We start from the raw sequence: 18,743 nt of genomic DNA, 5'->3' as shown, positions 1-18,743 counted from the left end.
TTACTGGGCCACGAATGTAGCCAGAGGTGCATAAAGGCCCCTCTAACGCCAGTTCCTAACCACGGCCATGCGCAGCTGTCCTGGTAGGTGACCAACACTCTTCCCCCGTAGCGCCTCTGTACTGGCCCCCACTGCTGCCCACCTCCCATTCAACCTGGTAGGCCGGAGCCAGCAACGGGCATGGGTGCTGCACGCAATGCCCAAAGCGAGCGTTGGGGGGTCAGGGGAGGCTCTAGCTTTTTTTGCTGCCCTGAGCACAGCAGTCAGGCAGCTTTTGGTGGCTTGCCCGCAGGAGGTTCCCAGTCCCACGGCTTCTGCAGCTTGCCTGCAGGAGGTCCACTAGTCCTGTGGCTTCAGCATACCCACCGCCAAATTGCGACCGAATCAGCGGGACCGACGGACCTCCCGCAGGCAAGCCTCCGAAGGCAGCCTGACTGCCACCCCCACAGGGACTGGCAAGGTGCCCCCCTGTGACTTGCCACCCCAGGCACGTGCTTGGAGCACTGATACCTGGAGCCGCCGCTGGTTTGAAGTGTGAGTGTGGTCGGAGTGCCAGCACTGGGAGAGAGCTCTCCCAGCACTGCACGTAAACCACATCCTCTACGGGTGTAGCTTGCAGCGCTCGGAGCCGCGCTCCCAGCGCTGCAGCACTGATTACACTGAGGCTTTATAGCACTGTATCTTGCAGCACTCAGGGGGGTGTTTTTTCACACCCCTGAGTGCGAAAGTTGCAGCGCTGTAAAGTGCCAGTGTACCCATACCCCCAGACTCCAGGGCAGGTCAGAGTGCAGGCAATTGAACAGGAAAGGGGGAAGGTCTTGGGGCCAAACACTGCTCTCTGTGACAGCAGGGTGACCCCCTGGTGGGGTTACCTCTGATTTGCACTGGTATGAGCTGCATGATCCCAGCCTCCAGCTAGGAAAGCTGCATCAGAAAAGAAAGAGAACCTGTCACTCCACGGCTCACTCACTCGGCCCCCCACCCTATTATATAGAGTCTCTCCTTCCTGCCCCCCGACCCCATGCTGCCTTTTCTTTCGGTGCTCCCCCCCCCCACTCTTTTCTCCTCCAACATCCCCTCAACATTCCCGGTGTGCTGCTGCTGCTGCTGCTCCCCCACCCCACCCCGAGCCCGTCCAACAGAGAAACCCCCGTGCGCCAGGCAGGCCAGGGAGGGAGAGTCACTCGCCTCACCCCCTACACGCAGCTTACAAACACCCCGCAATCGCAACGCACGTGTGCGATCCCACGTCCGCTACGAGCCCGCAACATTCCATTCCTCCGCGTTCCACCCTTCCTGATTGGTCGGGGCGGAGACCTCCCCTTCGCTGATTGGCTTCCGTTCCCTGCCATGTCGCTACCAAGTCCGCCCCTCGCCTTTTATATCAGCTGAGCCCTCAGGCCAGGGAGACGCGCAGGGACGAGTCTGGAGCAGAGGCGCATCTCTGTGTGAGTGGGGTCCCCGTGGGTCTCCGAGCTGGGGGCAGCCGCTGGGACGTGCTGCACACAAGGCAGGGCTGAGGGCTCCCCGGGGTCTGAGCTAGATGGGGAGGGTCGCTCTACCCCCCCAGTACCAGCACGTTTTCAGGGGCGGCTTTCCGCAGGGGGTGCTGGCTCTGCATGCCCCGGCATCGCTAGGCACTGAGCTCCGGGAGGGGGAGGGCCTGTGCAGAGACCACCCTCCTTGCTTGGAGCTGCCCTACTCAGAATGGCTTCTCTTTCGGGGGGAGGCTGGGGGTGTACGAGCCAATCCCTGTACAAGGGAGCTGGCTGCTGGCCTGGTTAGATTGCCGGGGAGGGGGGAGTGTCTGTTGCATCCATGTGTTGCTAGGCTCTAAGTCCAGTCTCAAACCAAGTCACTCGTGCCTCCGACTATCTCTTTAAGCCCCCACCGCCCTGCAGAGTCGCCCAAAACTTCAGCCCCCTTCTACTTGTATCTACTAATCAGACCGCTGGGCTGTGAGCCTCGTGTGGAAGTACGTAGCTGGGGTGAAGGCTGAAGTCTGTCAGCTGCCGTTCCCTTCCTGTCGCAAATGCTTTAGTTCAGCTACTTTTTTTTCTTCTAGCCTGGGCTAGAAACTAGACCTCTAAAAAAAGCAGCTTCGCCTTCTAGGTTACTGGAACTGCATGATTAACTTTCTTTTCCCTTCTGTGGCGTGACTCCAGTGTCCCTCTGGCATGAATCAGTTTCACTTTGTTTCCTTGGGATAAGCACATTGTTGCAAACATGGCCAGGGAGGGAGCTGATCCAAACCAACTTTCTGCTGAATCATTTTTAAAAAGAAGTTGGTGAGGCTTTGCGGATCTCCCAAACTTTCAGCTGAAAAGGGCCTTAACTTTAAGGCTTAAACTGACTGAGCCTGCTGGAGATTCTTAGAGACAGAACCAAAATCGAGTTGATTTGTTTAAAGTTGCTGAGGGGGCTGTGCCTGTTTCTGAGCGCGCCCCCCCTCCCCCGCCCAGTTTTTATGGTATTGCACTTTCCTACTCTTAAATGTTTCTATCTGCCCTGTTGGGGGAGGGCCCTACCCAAACAGAAGAGGAAACTGACAGACCACAAGGGAGCATCAGTGAAACTGACTAGACATACAGTACTATCAGTCACAAAATAAACTGAAACTTAGAGCCTTGTTTCCTCCAACAGTGCAATTCAGAGTAGACTGGGGGGTTCTTAAACTGTGGGTCATGACCCCTCAGGGGGTTGCAAGGTTACTGCATGGGGGGGGGGATGTGAGCTATCAGCCTCTACCCCCAAACTCTGCTTTGCATCCAGCATTTATAATAGTGTTAAATATAAACCGTGTCTAATTTGAGTGCAGCCCCCTTCCCTTATAGGTGTACTGTGTGAAAGGGGTCACCAGTACAAAAGTTTGCAAACCACTGGATTAGACTCTCAAAAGAGCTAATGGGTTCTATATCTGGAAGTTTCTAGTAACATCCAAGTGTAACAATAGGTGAATGGCTGTATGAATAGATCTTTTTAAATGCAGTGTCCCTTTAACAAGTCTGAGTATCTGTGGTATTGTGCTCTGTGCCAGATAGTAGTGGGTCACTGAGACAGGAAGTAGCCATGTGACTTACAGGAAGAAGAGTCTGAAGCCAATATGACCAGCTTCATAGGGTGCATGATCAGGGCTGGATGTCTGAAGCCAGCCACAGCTGGGGGCATTTCAGAAACTGGTGTGATTTCTAGGGGGCAGTACACCACAGTGGGGCAGGTTTGGCTGAGACAACCAATAAATCAAGGCACCGCCTCCTCCTGTTTATATCCTGGATTGGGTAGCTGTATCCAACCCTATGTGTACACTATGCAGGACTAAATGACATGGAGAAATGAAGGTCGTCATGCTCTGTCCTAAACTGAATTTAATGGGGAGGTCGAAGCCTTGTCACAATCTAACCACTTCCAAGAAGTTGGAATGGCTTGTAATGCAAGCAAAATGGATTGTGATGTTTCATGGCAGAGCAGCTGTCATGAACTGCTAACAAAAATGGCTGAGACCTTGGTTGAAGGGTGTGTAAGGGCCTCATGCCTGGAAGGGGTATTTGCTTAGACTTAAGGAGTGTTTTAGGGCCTCCACAGGAGTAAGGACAAATCCTGCTTCAATTTATATTTTCAGGTTGTCTTTATTTAAGCTGTAGCCTGGCATTAGCTCAGCCGTGGCTCAAAGGCGGTCACTTGCAGGCTCCTGAGTGGGTCAATAAGGAGAGCAATGTTGAAACAGAACCACCTTCTCCAGGCAACAGGGCTGCTTGTTGCGGGCCTTGTCCGGAAGCCAATCACCAAAGTGGCTGAGGGCATTCTAGAGAGGGGCTGCAGATGCATCATGCACAACTTGCTTTGGTGTGAACAAATGAAACCAAAGCCTGAACTTGAAATATGAAAAACTCTCCCAGCTGCTGATCTCCCCCCTCCGTAGTCCTGATGCTCAAATCAGGAGCCTTTGCAATCCATTGCTACCTCACTGATGGGAATCTCCTCCAAATGAGCCATCATTGTATGTGCTTGGTTGCTCCTGTAGTCCTTTTTTAACCAAGCTTGTCACATGGGTCATTGACATGCTGCTCCCAAGCCATGTTTGTTCCAACCTTGCTTGTGATCAAACCCAGAATGTGCTGCCCAGCTGTAGCTGGGTTTTAACTCAGATATTCAGCTGTGGAGATGGGTCTGACTAGTTTGCAAGTCTCCAGTTTCCTTAGCACTGTGTGTAAGGTGCAAATGAAACCCCTGCAAATCCTCAGCTCCTTGTAGCAGCTTCTGAGGCATGATGGGATTGTGCATTCTGGGGAAGCCTGGGTAACACATACAAACATTGATGTGCATCTGGTGGGGAGGACAGGCTAAAATGACTGCATCAGGTGGGAGGTGGAAGCTGCTAAGAACTGGGCCATGCTTCTGAGCATATGCACAGACTGCGGAAGACAGTTTTTTACAAGCATTTTTCTTTTTTGAATTTAGGAGTTCTGTGTGGCAACAGTGTTTTTATCTTCTAATTATGTCTGATTTCATCATGTCTTCTGAGGAAAATGTTGCAAGCCAGACTTCCACCCAGAGTGAGGATCCAGAGCAGCATCAACAGGTAGGTACACCCAGATTTTAGGGTACTTCACTGCACTAAAATGCACTCCCTGGTATGCTCAGACCCACCTCTTGCTAACCAGGCCAGCAGTGGTATGTGCCATTGCTGGGGGGTGATGCTATAATTGTGTGTCAGACTGAATCCCTTGTATCCATGCAATGGGGGGAGGAGTGTGGGGGAAGAACCATGACTTACTAGAAGGAACCTGGCTAGCTGTCTAGGCTGCTTGATGGCTAGGGGAGCTTGCTATGTGGTAAGATCAGATCTGGTGCTGCTCTACTCGCTAATATAACCTGGCATATGGATATGTCTGCACCTAGTCTCTTCCATCAAGACCTCCAAGCAAAACCTAACCTAGCTGCTTTATCCCAGGTCTTGGCTCATGAGGTCTGATCATCAAATGTCCTCAGCATCTTCTGACATCAATGGGGGAGGTACAGGAGCTTGGCAGGCTTGGAAAACCAGGCCGTGCTCTAGGGCTGAAGATGTCACTGGTGCCTACAGGGCTACTCCAGTTCACCGGGCGCTGCTAGGTCTAGCTGCTCTTAGTTATAAGAATTCAGCATCAGGGAAGACATGGAACCAGTCCCCTCCAACTGGCTGTTACTGATGTTTCGTTTTTTTCCTCTGTTAGAATGTTGTGAGCAGGGTGGCCAACCTGCCTCTGGTCAGCTCCACCTATGACATGGTCTCCACAGCCTACACCTCCACCAAAGAGAATCACCCCTACATCAAATCCGTCTGTGATGTGGCGGAGAAAGGCGTGAAGACCATCACCGCCGCGGCTGTCGGTGGCGCCCAGCCGATCCTGACCAAACTGGAGCCACAGAGTGAGTGAGCCATGAGATGGCAGCATGGTGGGTGGGCCAGACTCTGGGACCCAGACAAGCTGGAGTAGCTAGTAAACTGCAACTGGGTGGGAGAGCTCTGCTGGTTCATGGGTCTGGTAGCTGAGGGAGTGATGGGATGCAGAACCTTTCAGCTGAGATATCCCAGCTGTTTTAAAAGGTTCTTATCTACCCTGAACTCCTTTCAGGTCTGTTGCAGTCCTGCCGAGCAGGTAAGGTGCCCAGCTGATCTGTCTCTCTAGCAAGGAGGCACCTTTACAAAGACGCCTTGTATGTTCTGCTGCAGAGTTCCAGGCATCGTGTATGGCATGATCCATGTGATGGCTGAGCTAGCTTGACCCTAGAGAAGTTAGTCTGAAGCCCTTCCTTACAAGTCACTAGGCTGGAGCTACCTGTGTAACAGTGGAACACACAGATGGTGCTGCTGTTGAGTCAAATCCCCTGGCATACAGCTAGTGCCCTTCGTCACAGCTAACCTGAGTTAAAAACAGCCTTGTTGTGGCTTCCCACGCTAATTACAGATGTGTGGGGCAGAGGTGGCCCAGAACCAGCTGGCCAGTGTGGCAGCCAGGAACTAGTAAAGCTTTTCAGTGGCTCTTGCAGCCAGGCTGAGCTGGCCAGGTGCAGGGTTCCTTATCAGATGCCCTTGCAAAGATCCAAGGCTCTGGAGGGAGTAAAAGCATCCCGAAGCCAGAGCACATACTCTACCCCTGCACCATGTTCATAGCAGTGTTAATCTCCCTCTGACCTTGAGTTGCTCTCGCAGCCTGCGAGTGTGGCCTTTAGCGCAGATCTTGCAGAGAGCTGGTATTGATGCTGGCTCTGTGCAATCCTGGAATGGTGCGGAAGGGAGTTGGTTTCACCTTTGGAGACCAGGCCAAGGAAGGCGCTGTCCCTCCAGGGGAGGGAGGAATAGGACCCTGGGAGTCCCTGCTGGGTTTGTTTGTTCCAAGCATGGCTTGACATGCTGTGTACTGGAGCATGACATTCAACTCTTGCCTAACTCCCTGGGACATTGTATGGCTTAGTAGCTGGGGAAGGCTTCACTTCCTTCAGGGGAGGTCTAGGTAACTAAAAAGGGAGCTGTTGGTAACCCACACTCACTTGCTGGGGGTGTCCCTCTTCTGTGTTGCTCTTCTGGCTACAAAGGAGAGGGCTGGACTTAGAGCAACATTTAAGCGAAAGCCAGTGTCAGAGTTGCTGTGAAACGTTCCGCCTGGCTGGGTTTCTGTATTCAAACTGTATCTAATATAACTAAGTTAGCGTGCCAGGACTCTGGGCAACTCAAGAGGCTGGGCAGTGCTGAGAAGCTTCTGAAGCTTCTCAGTTAAATCTCTTGGTTAAACATGAGACAAGACTAGGACTTTTCAGCTTGAGAACAAGATGACTAAAGGGGGATATGATAGAGGTCTATAAAATCATGACTGGTGTAGAGAAAGATGTGTTAAGGAAGTGGTGTTTATGCCTTCTCATAAGAACTGGGGGTCACCAAATGAAATAGGTGGCATGTTTAAAACAAAGGTATTTCTTCACACAATGCACAGTTGACCTGTAGAATTCTTTGCCAGAGGATGTTGTGAAGGCCAGTTCTATAACAGGGTTCAAAAAAACTAGATAAGATCACAGAGGATAGGTCCATCAATGGCAATTAGCCAGGATGGGCAGGGATGGTGTCCATCGCCTCTGTTAGCCAGAAGCTGGGAATGGGTGACAGGGGATGGCTCTCTTGATGAAGATTCCCAGTTCTGTTCATTCCCTCTGGGGCACCTGACATTGGCTACTGTCAGACAGGATGCTGGGCTGGATGAACCTTGGTCTGACCCAGTATGGCTGTTCATATATCCCAAGGCAGCAGTTGTCTGGTGATACCATACCAGAGATGATCAGGTCAGCTGTAGGCTAGTCCCTCATGTACCAGCTACAACAGCAGCTGCTAATGATCCACGCAACACACCCATGTCCAATCCATATCAGCTTGCTGCTGCTAAGCTCTGCAAAGGGGCTCCACTCCTGCTCTCCTCCAGCAGTGGCTCTTAGGAGCTGCTGGAGGACTCCCTGACCACAATAGGTCAGATGGGCCCTGGCTGCAGCTGTGTGAAGACAGTGATGTCCTAGTCCCACATGCTGAATTCTCCTTGGAGAGGACTAAGGAATACTAGTGAGCTAGTGCCATGGCAGCACATGTTGGCTTGCTACCAGAGGGCTGATTACATCTCTTGGCCTCTGGGGAAACTGTCAGACTTCAGAACCTGAGAAATGGAGTGTCCTAATACCCTCCTCATGGCTGCCTCTGGTACAGCTGGCAAGACGTCACCCCTCTGCACAGCTACAGCTGACCCAGCTCTGATATCAAGGCCTGTTCTGAGTGGCTGTGCTCAAACTGTTCCCAGACTCGGACTAGCCAGTGTTCTCCTTGGCAGCCCTGCAGCTGCCCCTCCTCAAACCGGGCACTGCTTGGCAGTGCCCCTTGAAACCTGACTCGGTTACTAACCTACTCTGCCACATCAGGCAACTGAGAGGATAAGGCAAACTCTTTCTGTCTAGTTGCAACAGTGAACGAGTATGCATGCAAGGGGCTGGATAAACTGGAGGAGAAGCTGCCAATTCTTCAACAGCCAACTGAAAAGGTGAGCACCTCTGCTTGGAGAACTAGGGATGTGAAACAAGGGGTCTACACTCCCTGGACAAACCAGGCCAGACCTATGGCAGCTGTGGAAATGAGGGATGGAGGGCCAGGAGAAGACTTCTCCTCCCTGGATCTAGGAGCTTCTTTGGGCAGGCCAGTTGGCTGGGCAGTGACCTAGCCAATAATTGGCAGAACTCCCACTGGAGGAGGTGGAGACCAAAACCTAGTGACTGATACCTCCCTAGGCTCCAGGCTTTTATCTGGGTGAACGCGTTCCCCATATAAATAGGTACCGAAGTAGTCCTCAGATTAACCAGTACTGCCTCTTCTCTGCTGGCTTAATACTAACCTTTGTCACTGAATACTTCCCTCAATCCTAGGTTGTGGCTGACACCAAGGAGCTGGTGTCTTCCACCGTGACCGGTGCTAGAGATGCTGTCTCCAACACAGTCAACGGAGCGAAGGATGCTGTGACAGGGGTGGTGGACATGGCCAAAGGAGCTGTCCAGGGAAGCATGGAGATGACCAGATCAGTGGTGACCAGCAGCATGAACACAGTCATGGGGTCCAGAATGGGCCAGATGGTGGTGACCGGAGTGGATGCCATGCTGGGGAAATCAGAAGAGCTGGTAGATCATTACCTCCCCATGACAGATCAAGAACTAGGTCAGTGCATGCTGAATAGAGCTGGCTGAAAACTTTCAGCTTAATGGTTTGACCAAAAATGCCGTTTGGGTCAACCCAAAACTAGCCACTAATATAACCAGAGTAATTTTGGCCAGTCACAAAATAGCTGGAGGATGTATTTGTGGTGCCCTGCCCACCAGGCTAGGGAGCAGCACTCATTTGGTACATGGGGAATCCCAAGTTTGAATCCCCACTCACTCTTTTAGTCCAAACCAAATCTGAAATGTTTGAGTCCAGTCAGTGACTGGAGGAGCAGCCCCCCTTGCTACTGAAGGCAGCGCAGACACAGGGCAGGAATCTTCTGCTCTGCTGACAGGACTTTGTCCAGCAGGCTGGTTTGACCCTTCTCTTGTTCTCTCCAGCTAAACTGGCCACATCTGTGGAAGGCTTTGAAATGGCATCTGTGGAGCAGCAGAAGCAGCAGCAGAGTTACTTTGTGCGCCTGGGGTCCCTGTCCACCAAGCTCCGCCACCGAGCCTACCAGCACTCCCTGGGCAAGCTGAGGCATGCCCGGCAGAGCACCCAAGAGGCTCTGTCCCAGCTCCACCAAACCATAGAACTGGTAGGAATGCACATCTTCCCATGCCACCTCCCAGTCTCTTTGTTCTGGAGCTTATCCCAAATCCTAATGGGTTCAGACTTCTCCCTGGTCAGACATCTTGATTCACAATCCATGGCCCATGCAGAGGTGACCAAGAACTATCTTGGCTGGTGTTAGGTCAGCACAGTGCTGCTGATTTCAGGCAAGCTAGTGACCTCTTCCAGCTGAGGATCTGGCCTGGGGACTCCTCCCTTGCTGCTGACCACAAGTATCTTGACTCCTGGTTCTGTTCCTTCTGTCCCTTGCCAGATTGAATACGTAAAGCAGGGTGTGGACCAGAAGCTCCATGATGGCCAGGAGAAGCTACACCAGATGTGGCTGGAGTGGAGCAGGAGGCAGTCAGAGGGGAAAGAGGACTCTGACACTGCACAGCCAGAGGTATCTTGCTGCAGGGGGAGGAGTCCTAGGCTACTGCAAAGTAATCTCTTAGAGGGGGTTAGTGTCGCACATCCTGGGAAGCAGCTTACCTTAATGGGTGTACTTGCTTCCCTGACAGGTGGAATCTCGGACACTAGTGATGTTCCGTGGCATCACCCAACAGCTGCAAACCACCTGCCTGAACCTAATGACCAATGTCCAAGGCCTCCCCACCAGCATCCAGGACAAGGTGCGGCAGCTCCGTCACAATGTTGAAGAGCTCCACGCATCCTTCTCCACTGCCCATTCCTTCCAAGATCTGTCCGGCACCGTCCTGACCCAGAGCCGGGAGAGGGTGGCCAAGGCCCGGGAGTCTATGGATGAGCTGCTGGACTACGTGGTGCAGAATGCTCCCCTGCCTTGGCTGGTTGGACCTTTCGCTCCCAGGCTGGTAGAGATCCCAGAAATTCCAGCTGCTGGAAAGGATGTGGAGGAGGAAGCTGCAGGTTGCACAGTTCAGCAAGGAGGAGATGAGAAGATGGACAGCACAGCCCAGCAAGCCTCTGTGCGAAAGGAGGACCCTTAGAAGGCTCCATATACCTGCAGTTGGCTTCTTGTGAGGGAAAGAGATTGTATGCAATTCACTTGTGTGGACACAGGGGGGCTTGTGTGTGTGTGTGTGTGTGTGTGTGTGTCACCTGCATCTGGGGAAGGGTGGCAGGATGTTAATGTAGATAAGCTGGCTGTGCGTGGAACTCCCTGTTGGCCTCACTTCTGAGACTCTCTGCTCTCTTCCTTGTCAATCTTTTGTGCCTTCTCAAGCTCTTCTGGGCGGCTCCTTCCACAAGTGAACTCAGGCCCATGGCAGAAGCATCACCTCAAAGCAAAGCCAGGGTGTCTCAATGGGAGCTCTCTCTGTAAAGTGCCCTTAACTAGGGGCTTGCGCAGACTAGAGCAGGGAGAGGACACCAACCTTCATGGCAATAGCACTGAACTCCAGTTGCTAATGGACCCGTAAGATTTCAGTCATCCAGACTCTTGATTACATCTGCAGTACTCAGGGGATGTTAAGCCTGGATTAGCTGTAGGGTTTGTTGCAGAACCTGTCCCTCTTAGGGTCTATTCCCTTCAGCATTCCCAGGGCAGCTGCATCCTTAAATGCAACCAAAAGGGATCATTAGATATTTTCTCAATATTTCCCCCTGCCGCCTGTTTGAAATGGCCAGGCCTCCTGCTCTCGTGCTGTAAAGCCATTCAGACCCTGACTGCCTATGAAATGACTCTTCTAGCCAATAAAGCAGGAATGACTCTGCCTTTGCAAAGAAGGCATAATTGGTGCAGGGCTATCTGAGTGCTGATCTTCCAAGGGGCTTGATTGTAACTGAAAATCAATAGAGAAAAATCTCAGGCTAATTTTCGCTCTTGTAAGTGCCACTAATGGTTTGTATCTTGTAGAATAACTAAGTTTTTTTTTTTTTTCCCACAATAAAATTTATTAGCAGTCACCTGATGCTCTGTCTCTGTAAGCACCTTCCCTCTCCTCTTCTCACCATCCTTCACAAAAGGAGGTCCCCACCACCACCTCACATACAATCCCTACAATGCATTTAAAATCTCCTGCCTTAAACCCAACTCCTACATCTTCAGAGTCCAACCCATAACTCATTTTTAAACGACCAGGGTTGGTGACAATGGACTCCTCCTACCCACGGGGAGAGGAGTCTAAGCCATTCCCAAAGAATTTGCACTCCTCACTCAAATCCTGTTTGTAATTTTGCCTTCTCGTGGGAGCCTTGGCTCTGCCTAGCATTCCTAGGAGCCACAGCCCAAGATCTCACTGTGCTAGGCAAGATAGTCCCTGCCCAAAGAGCCAATCCCATTACAAACCTCCAAACTACAGCACAGCCACAGAGCACTCCCACTCTCCTGCCAGTACCTATCTGCCTCCATAGCCTCACTTTCTCCTAAAGGCCAGAAACTTGTCAATTCCTGTTGAGTGTGCATATAGTGGCCTCCTTTACACTGTCTGGCCCAGGTCTCACCTTAATGCTGCATTCAGGGCTTCTCTAGCAAATGCTTACATTCAAGTAACTGTGTGCGCCCTTCCATCTCTCCTCAGGCAGAGGTACCAGAACACTGAAGTAAGACGCATGGCCACCTTCAGCCCTTTTCCATCCTGGCTTTCAAGCCTTCTAGCAAACCCCAGGAGAAGTCCCTTACTGCAGTCTCTGGCCAGCACTAAACTTCTGTCTCAAACTCACCTCGTGGGATTAGGTAGCACAAGCATGTGGAGGATCAAAACGCCTGCTGTGTAAAACTGCTGGCAATGGCGCAGTGATCTTCACGGAGCCTGTGGCTCTTCCTTCGGGGTCCTACTCGGAGTAGGGTTTTTAATTTACTGTTTTGGGGGCAGGTTGGGTAGAAGTATCTACTGCCTTGCTGTCTTGACATTTCCCCTGTATTTTGAAGGCTGTGTGGCATTATCTAGACAGACTGGATTGACCTGTTCACACCCATCTTTCTCCTCCTCTAGATATTCTAATACTTCTGTGGTGCTGCTTCGATACCCCCAGCTATCTGTCTTCTTCGCTGCTGTGGCTTTCTGCAGTAGCTGGAACCAGAGGTGATGTGACAGACATTCTTCACAGCCCCAGTTCACGGCCAGATACAGCAGCTATCTCCTCTGCTAGCACGGCAGGGCTCACCCCTCCTTAGCACAATGTGTGCAGCTGGAGTCTGCAGGCTCTGGCTTGTAGACACTTGTAAGGAGGGGGTTGTGCCTTTCCCATCCTCAAACACGTGAGACACTCCCTAAAGTGCGTTCTCGTGCTCCAGCAGAACCCTCCCTCTTCTTTTCTCTCCCCACCCCCCACTTGACTCAGATGCTGTTGCCCCCTCACCCAGGTGCAGAGAGGGACTGGACCCACACCTCACACATACACAAGTTACTGGTACTCAGGTTGTATTCATGCTTCTGTCCGATGTAACTTCAGGGGAAACATTTTGCACCTCTGAGGCTCAGCTTCCCTAGCTAATATGGAGCTATTACCTCAACTGTGCCCAGCCTGAGATCTCTGAGCAGCACTGAGCAATCCCACCCTTACTGGGGGCTGGCTACTCCAAGCCAGGGGTGGTTTCAGTGCTCTCCACATTGTTTCCATGGCTCAAAGGCAGAGGGAGTGACCTGCTAAGAGTTGGTCTGTTGCTGCTGCTACAGAGAAGCAAAACTCCAAGCGTTTCCTGCTTGGCCTTTTGAGCAGCTTTGTAGGGGGTTTTATTCTCACCACTATGCATTGGCAGGCACCTCTGTATGTGCAAGCTGGATTTAAACTGGCCTGAGGAACAGAGCTGGCACCAGGGAAGAGCCACCATCGGCAGCACCACTGTGCCACTTTCTTCTTTGGCAGCAGGTCCTTCCCTCTGAGAGGGACCTGCTGCCAAAAAGCCCAATGTGCCGCCCCTTCCCCTTGGCTGCCCCAGGCACCTGCTTGCTGAGCTGGTGCCTGGAGCTGGCTTTGCTGAGCAAACAACCCTTGGATGCAGGGGGAAGCTCATGTTATCAAAGAAAAGCCCCAAGGCACACGCCAGCCACCCAAGACTTTCCCATTGCCCATCCCACACTTCCTAAGGCTTTCACTTCCATGCCCAGCTGACACCAAAACATACCATGTACCCCACTGGCCTCAGACTTGTACGCTGATACAAACCCTTAACTGTGACCCTCATCTGGCAGCGTCGGCACGGCTGGCTGTCACATTCTGTACTGCTGAGACAGGCTCCAGCTTTAACCCCACCAAGAGGCTGGGTAAGGTTTTTGCATTAGAGTGGAGAAGATGTGACCAACTCTGTCCCACAACTAGTTATGAGGCAGCGGAAGGCGAGTGATGGGGATTTCTGAGGGCTATTTCCGGCTCTGGGTTTGAGGTAGACTAACCCACACGGGGCTAGCCACTGAAAGGCAGCATGCAGGGGCTAAGATGGGGATTCATCATGTTAGAGACCCAGATTCTGGGCTTGCAGCCACGGAGCCAGGCTGTACCCCCAGTTTTGGGACAGAGGAACCCCCTTTAGTGGACCAGATCCCTAAGGGGGCACTGTCTCTCTTCCCCCTACTTGGGCTCTGGCTGTGCCTCTGTCTACTCCAAGTGAGAGCCCCCACTCCTTCCAGCAGCCAATGCTTATCCCCCCACCTCACACTTGCCCATCCTTTGGTCTCGAGCTGGGGGATGTTGCAGAGAGGTGGGGAATCCATCTCTCTCGGGCATCAGCTGCTAGGTGTCAGAGCCCTGGTGATTAGATTTGCTGCTGGCTTTTGAGATGGGGTCAGCCTCGGCCAATCCTTTTTAATGACCCCTACAAGCTCAGACAGCCAGGTGATGCTCATACCTATGTGTCTTAGCCTGCTCCAAGAGTAAACTGTCCTTTCTGCACACCAGGTAACAATGCAGCATATAGGGGAAACTGAGGCACACACTGGCATCATAAAAATATTACAGAAAATTCCCACTTCATCACACTTGCATAAGCTAAAAAGTGTGTGTGTTCAGCAGCTCTGTTTTCTAGGTTAGGTTCATGGCCTTTGTCACAGTTCAGGGCAACTGCGTCCATATTCTCCCTCCGTTGTCTAGCAAGGGCACCCACTTCTGGGCTCCCAGCCGTCACCGCTCTTGGGCGGAGACCCGTGTCTCTCTCTTCCTCCCAACCAGGTTTTTTTCCAGGCTGCACAGTTCCCTGCCTCAGCAAGCCAGACTGTTCCTATGCTCTGCTTTCTCCTCAGAGGCTGCAACAAGGGTGATCGCCCACAGATCAGAGTTACCCCCAGCCCTTGCTAAGCAAGCCCATGTCGTCTTATGGTGAAACGTTCCAGAGAAAACCTATGAAACATAATAAAAAGAACCTCCACACATGTTCCCAAAGATCACCCAGCCTCTCCAGCTTCATCATCACGTTAAAATTCAGCAGGGCTTGGGGAACGTATTTTCCGTTATGTCTAGAGATGTTATGAAATGCTGTATAGACAAACCCTCTTGATGTCTGTCTGATATTCCAGGAATCAGAAGGCACGTAGAGGGCAAGCGACAGGGCCCAGAATGTTGCGCGTTTCTTGCAAAATGAGGCCAAAGGAAAAGGAAGACAAGCCAGCAGAAAACATTGCTAAGGGGTGATTTAAAAATGTTTTTGGTCTCTCTCTGTAATCATACTAACCTAGGGCTTTTCATCAGTAGATCTCAAAGCGCTTGACAAAGGTGCTCAGCATCATTATCCCTGTTTTATAGATGGGGAAACCGAGGCACAGAGCAGGGATGGGACTTGCCTACGGTCACCTAAGCAGCAGAGTTAGGATGAGAACTCAAGTCCCAGGCTGGACCACTTCATTATTCATGGAAGCACCATGAAGCACTGGTGATAGTGCTCAGAATGCATCTATGCTTTTGGCAATTTGGTTTTTTGCCATTTCCATGAGATTTTTTACAAAATAAAAGTTTAAAGCGCCTGTAAAAACTGAGCTTGGTAACCCAGCTGTCACTGCACCGCAACGTACAAATTCCCATTACTCCTGCCTCAAGCACTAACAGTGAATATACCACCCAGACAGCGACTGGTTAACCAACCCAAATACTGTGAGTTACAGCCCCTCAGATCCGGGGGGCATGTGCTCGCTATCGAGCAGTGCACCTCAGCAGCGGTAGCCTAATGCCACACACACCTGGGAGAACGGTAGGGTGACCAGATGTCCTGATTTTATAGGGACAGTCCCGATTTTGGGGGCTTTTCTTATATAGGGTCCTATTACCCCCCAGCCCCTGTCCAGATTTTTCACACTTGCTGTCTGGTCACCCTAGAGAACGGAGAGGAGCATCCAAGGGTTGTCGGAGCCCTTTCTTCTCCCCAGAGCTAGGATGGGCCGTAGCAACACAGCAATAGGAATAATAGGTAATAGACCAGTTGTACTTCTGTCCAAACACAGTCCCCACCCCGCTGGCGCTTGACGGCATGATCGGATCGCTGCCTAAAGCAGCCTTCCAGTGACTCAGGATTGAAAGCAGACACAGAAAGGGGTAGATCCTTTCAGACCCTAAAAGCAAGGGTCCTATCTCCTGAACTAGGTGTCATTTTAGCCAAGGGGTGAGAGGATTGTTTTGATCGGTCAAAGAAAACAAAAGAATCAAAGTGTGCTGGTTTGTCATCTGGAATGAGTGTTCGGAGCTGCACGGGCATCACTTTAGTACTGGGGAACTAACCATTCTTTAGCTTGCCCTGAATTGATCCCCACTCCAAGTTTGCTGGAGGTCCCGGCGCCGCAATGCCGTCACTGCTCCTGGCAAGGATTGCACGCTCGTTCAAGGGCTTTGTAGCTAGATGCCAGTTGGATTCCTCTCTAGAGTTACAGCCTAGTGAAGGAGCTGCAGCCTGCATCATTTTTACAAGCGGCATCTCCACAACTGCGGTTCCCATTTCTATCGACTGCTGTCGTTTTCACTAGCTACACTATCCACTTAGACCCAGATCTACCTTGGCACCTAGCTCCCATTGATTTCAATACCGCAGCATCTATGAAGTTCTGGACTTCGCTGTCCTAAACCGCCATATACTGTTACTGCGAGCTGTTAAACAGCTGCTGTGTTCCACCTCAGAGATGGCTGCATTGCATTAGTGGTTGAGGTGATCCTGGAGTGATCCTCTGTAAAGCATCTTAGGGCAGAAGTTGCTGTAGACATGCTACGTGTTTTACTTTCATTCTCCTAGTGGAAAATACTCCAAGTTCAGCTGAGGCCGTAACAGAGGAGGGAAGACTTCAAGGAAGAGGCTATCTGGCTTTCCTAGGCCTGTTGGACTGCGAACTAGGCCTGTGTGGCACTGAACTTTACCCAGCATTTATCTGCCCCATCACACGGTGAACACATTGGGGTGCGCAACTTCTTCTAAACGTTCTCCGCCTGTTCCACGACATCAGCCTCAGTCCCAGCTTGTGATAGGAACGTAGGCTGAGGAAGTGCAGGGAATTTCATAGAAGCACAGGGCTGGAAGGGACCTCGAGAGGTCAACTAGTCCAGCCCCCTGCACTGAAGCAGGACGAAGTAAACGAAGACTATCCCTGACAGGGGTTTGTCCAACCTCTTCTTTAAAACCCCCAGTGATGGGGATTCCACCCCCTCCCTGGGAATCCTATTCCAGTGTAGGTAGAAAGTTTTTCCTAACATCTAACCTAAAATCTCCCTTGCTGCAGATTAAGCCCATTACTTCTGTGAAAGTAGAATGAATTATATTGTAAAAATAAGAATGGATTAAAGAAATGCTGTATGTACCTTTAAGCAGAAATAAGGAATGTTGAAATACAGGTGTCAGGAAAAGAAACATTAAGGCATAAACAATGAGTGCATTTAAGCTAATGGTGGAACATTAACTGGAGACTGGTAAAAGTTAGTGAGGAAATTAAGGATGTATGTCTAGCCTCAGGTAAACTTGTCAGTTCGCCTTCTTTGTCCTCTTAAGTTCGTGCCCTTTTTATCTGTATAAAATAAGGTAGTGTGGGTCTTGCAGGGGGCTGACATTATCTGGGTGTATTAGCAGAGCGCCATGCTAATAAACAGTGCCCTGAATCTGACTGGGACACTTCTTGTCCTAACACGGACATGGACAACAGCTGATCTCCATCCTCTTTGTAACAGCCCTTAGCATACGAGTAGACTAGTATCAGGTCCCCTTTCAGGTCTTCTTTTGTCAAGACTAAACATGGCCAGTTTTTTTAAACTTTCCTCATTGGGCAGGTTTTCTGACCCTTTTCTCCTTTTGGCTGATCTCTTCTGGACTCGCTCCAGTTTATCCACATCTTGGCACATTTAGCCCTAGTTCATTCAGGGCCAGGTGCAGTGGCTGAGTGGTTAAAGCCCCTGGCTACCTTCCTGCAGGTTGCAGATTTGAGTCTGGCTTGATCTCCCCACCTCCAGTTCACCCAGCGGCCAAATGGGGGCCTGATCTATTGAGTTAGGGCAGGTGGGCAAAGGTGGTTGGATGTGACCTCTCCTATGTCCCACTGGCTGCAAAACTGGCACTGAGCCATTGGCCCAGGGGAACTTTGATTTTCTGAGCCGAGTCCCCTGTGCGCTGCTTTGGAGAGAAGCTAAACTGAATGCAGGGAAGGAGAGCAACAGGCAGCTAAATCAGGAAGTGGCGCAGCAGGTCTTGCTGTGACTTGTCCTTTGACCTAATTTAGTATCTCCCTTCTCTGGGAGCTCAGCACCCCCATACCCATAGGAGCCCATCTAGTCCCCCCGATTAGATTAACATTAGCCACTTTCCCACAAGAGACTGGCGATGCACCTTAAGTCCAGGCTTGACATCACAGCTCGGGACAACAGAGGTCAAGGCTCAATGCAGCTTTCTGAACCCAGACCTGATGCTGCTGCCTAGCTGGTGGAGTGCCAATTATAACAACAAGCCCTTCCTCTGATAGCACTTTTCCTCCACAGTTCTCCAACCAGAGAGGGCAGTATCATTAGTCCCATTTTACAGATGGGGAAATTGAGGTACTGAGCAGGAAACTGACTTGCCCCCAGGTCACCCAGCAGGCCCATGGCACAGGCAGGAAGGTCTCCTGAGTTCCCGCCCAGTGCCCTCTTCACTAGGCCATAAGAGAAAGGATGCCCAGGAGGGGTGGGGCTTTGTCTAAACAGCCATCTGGCTACAGAGAACTGTCAGCTCAGCTCACTCTTTAAATGGATTCCGAGTCACTGCGCCGCCAGATGCAGCCGGAGAGAACCCCTGGGGCCTGGGTTAATTCTGCCCTGCCCCTCGAGCACTGAGCTCTTTGCCAGCTCGCACTCCACCACCACCCTGGGCCCGAGGCTCAGGGCCCGATCTGCAGAAGGGCCAAGCACCGCAGCGTTATCATTAGCAGTCCAAGGTGCAGATCAGGCCCTTAGAAGGGGGAAGGGGGAATGATGCAGCCACAAAACGCTCCCCGAGGGGCTAATTCAGGGGCTTGATTGCAGGAAACAAGGCACTTCCATTGGCTTCAGTGGGAGCCACTCTGACCCCCAGCAG

At 51.4% G+C, this 18,743-nt stretch overlaps 1 protein-coding gene across 1 annotated transcript; it reads left to right on the top strand.

Moving 5' to 3' along the window:
• The first annotated feature begins 1,431 nt into the window (after window positions 1–1,431).
• LOC116821035 (perilipin-3-like) lies at window positions 1,432–11,203 on the top strand. Its single transcript, XM_032774018.2, has 8 exons — window positions 1,432–1,436; window positions 4,494–4,579; window positions 5,214–5,409; window positions 7,972–8,054; window positions 8,434–8,719; window positions 9,103–9,302; window positions 9,591–9,719; window positions 9,838–11,203. The coding sequence occupies exons 2-8, from the start codon at window positions 4,496–4,498 to the stop codon at window positions 10,282–10,284; spliced, it is 1,425 nt and encodes a 474-aa protein (XP_032629909.1). The 5' UTR covers window positions 1,432–1,436; window positions 4,494–4,495; the 3' UTR covers window positions 10,285–11,203.
• The last annotated feature ends 7,540 nt before the right edge of the window (window positions 11,204–18,743 follow it).

This window comes from Chelonoidis abingdonii, chromosome 11 (genome assembly GCF_003597395.2).
Source record: "Chelonoidis abingdonii isolate Lonesome George chromosome 11, CheloAbing_2.0, whole genome shotgun sequence".
In the NCBI taxonomy this organism is placed as follows: Eukaryota; Metazoa; Chordata; order Testudines; family Testudinidae; genus Chelonoidis; species Chelonoidis abingdonii.
This window is presented reverse-complemented; position numbering and strand designations above follow the sequence as displayed.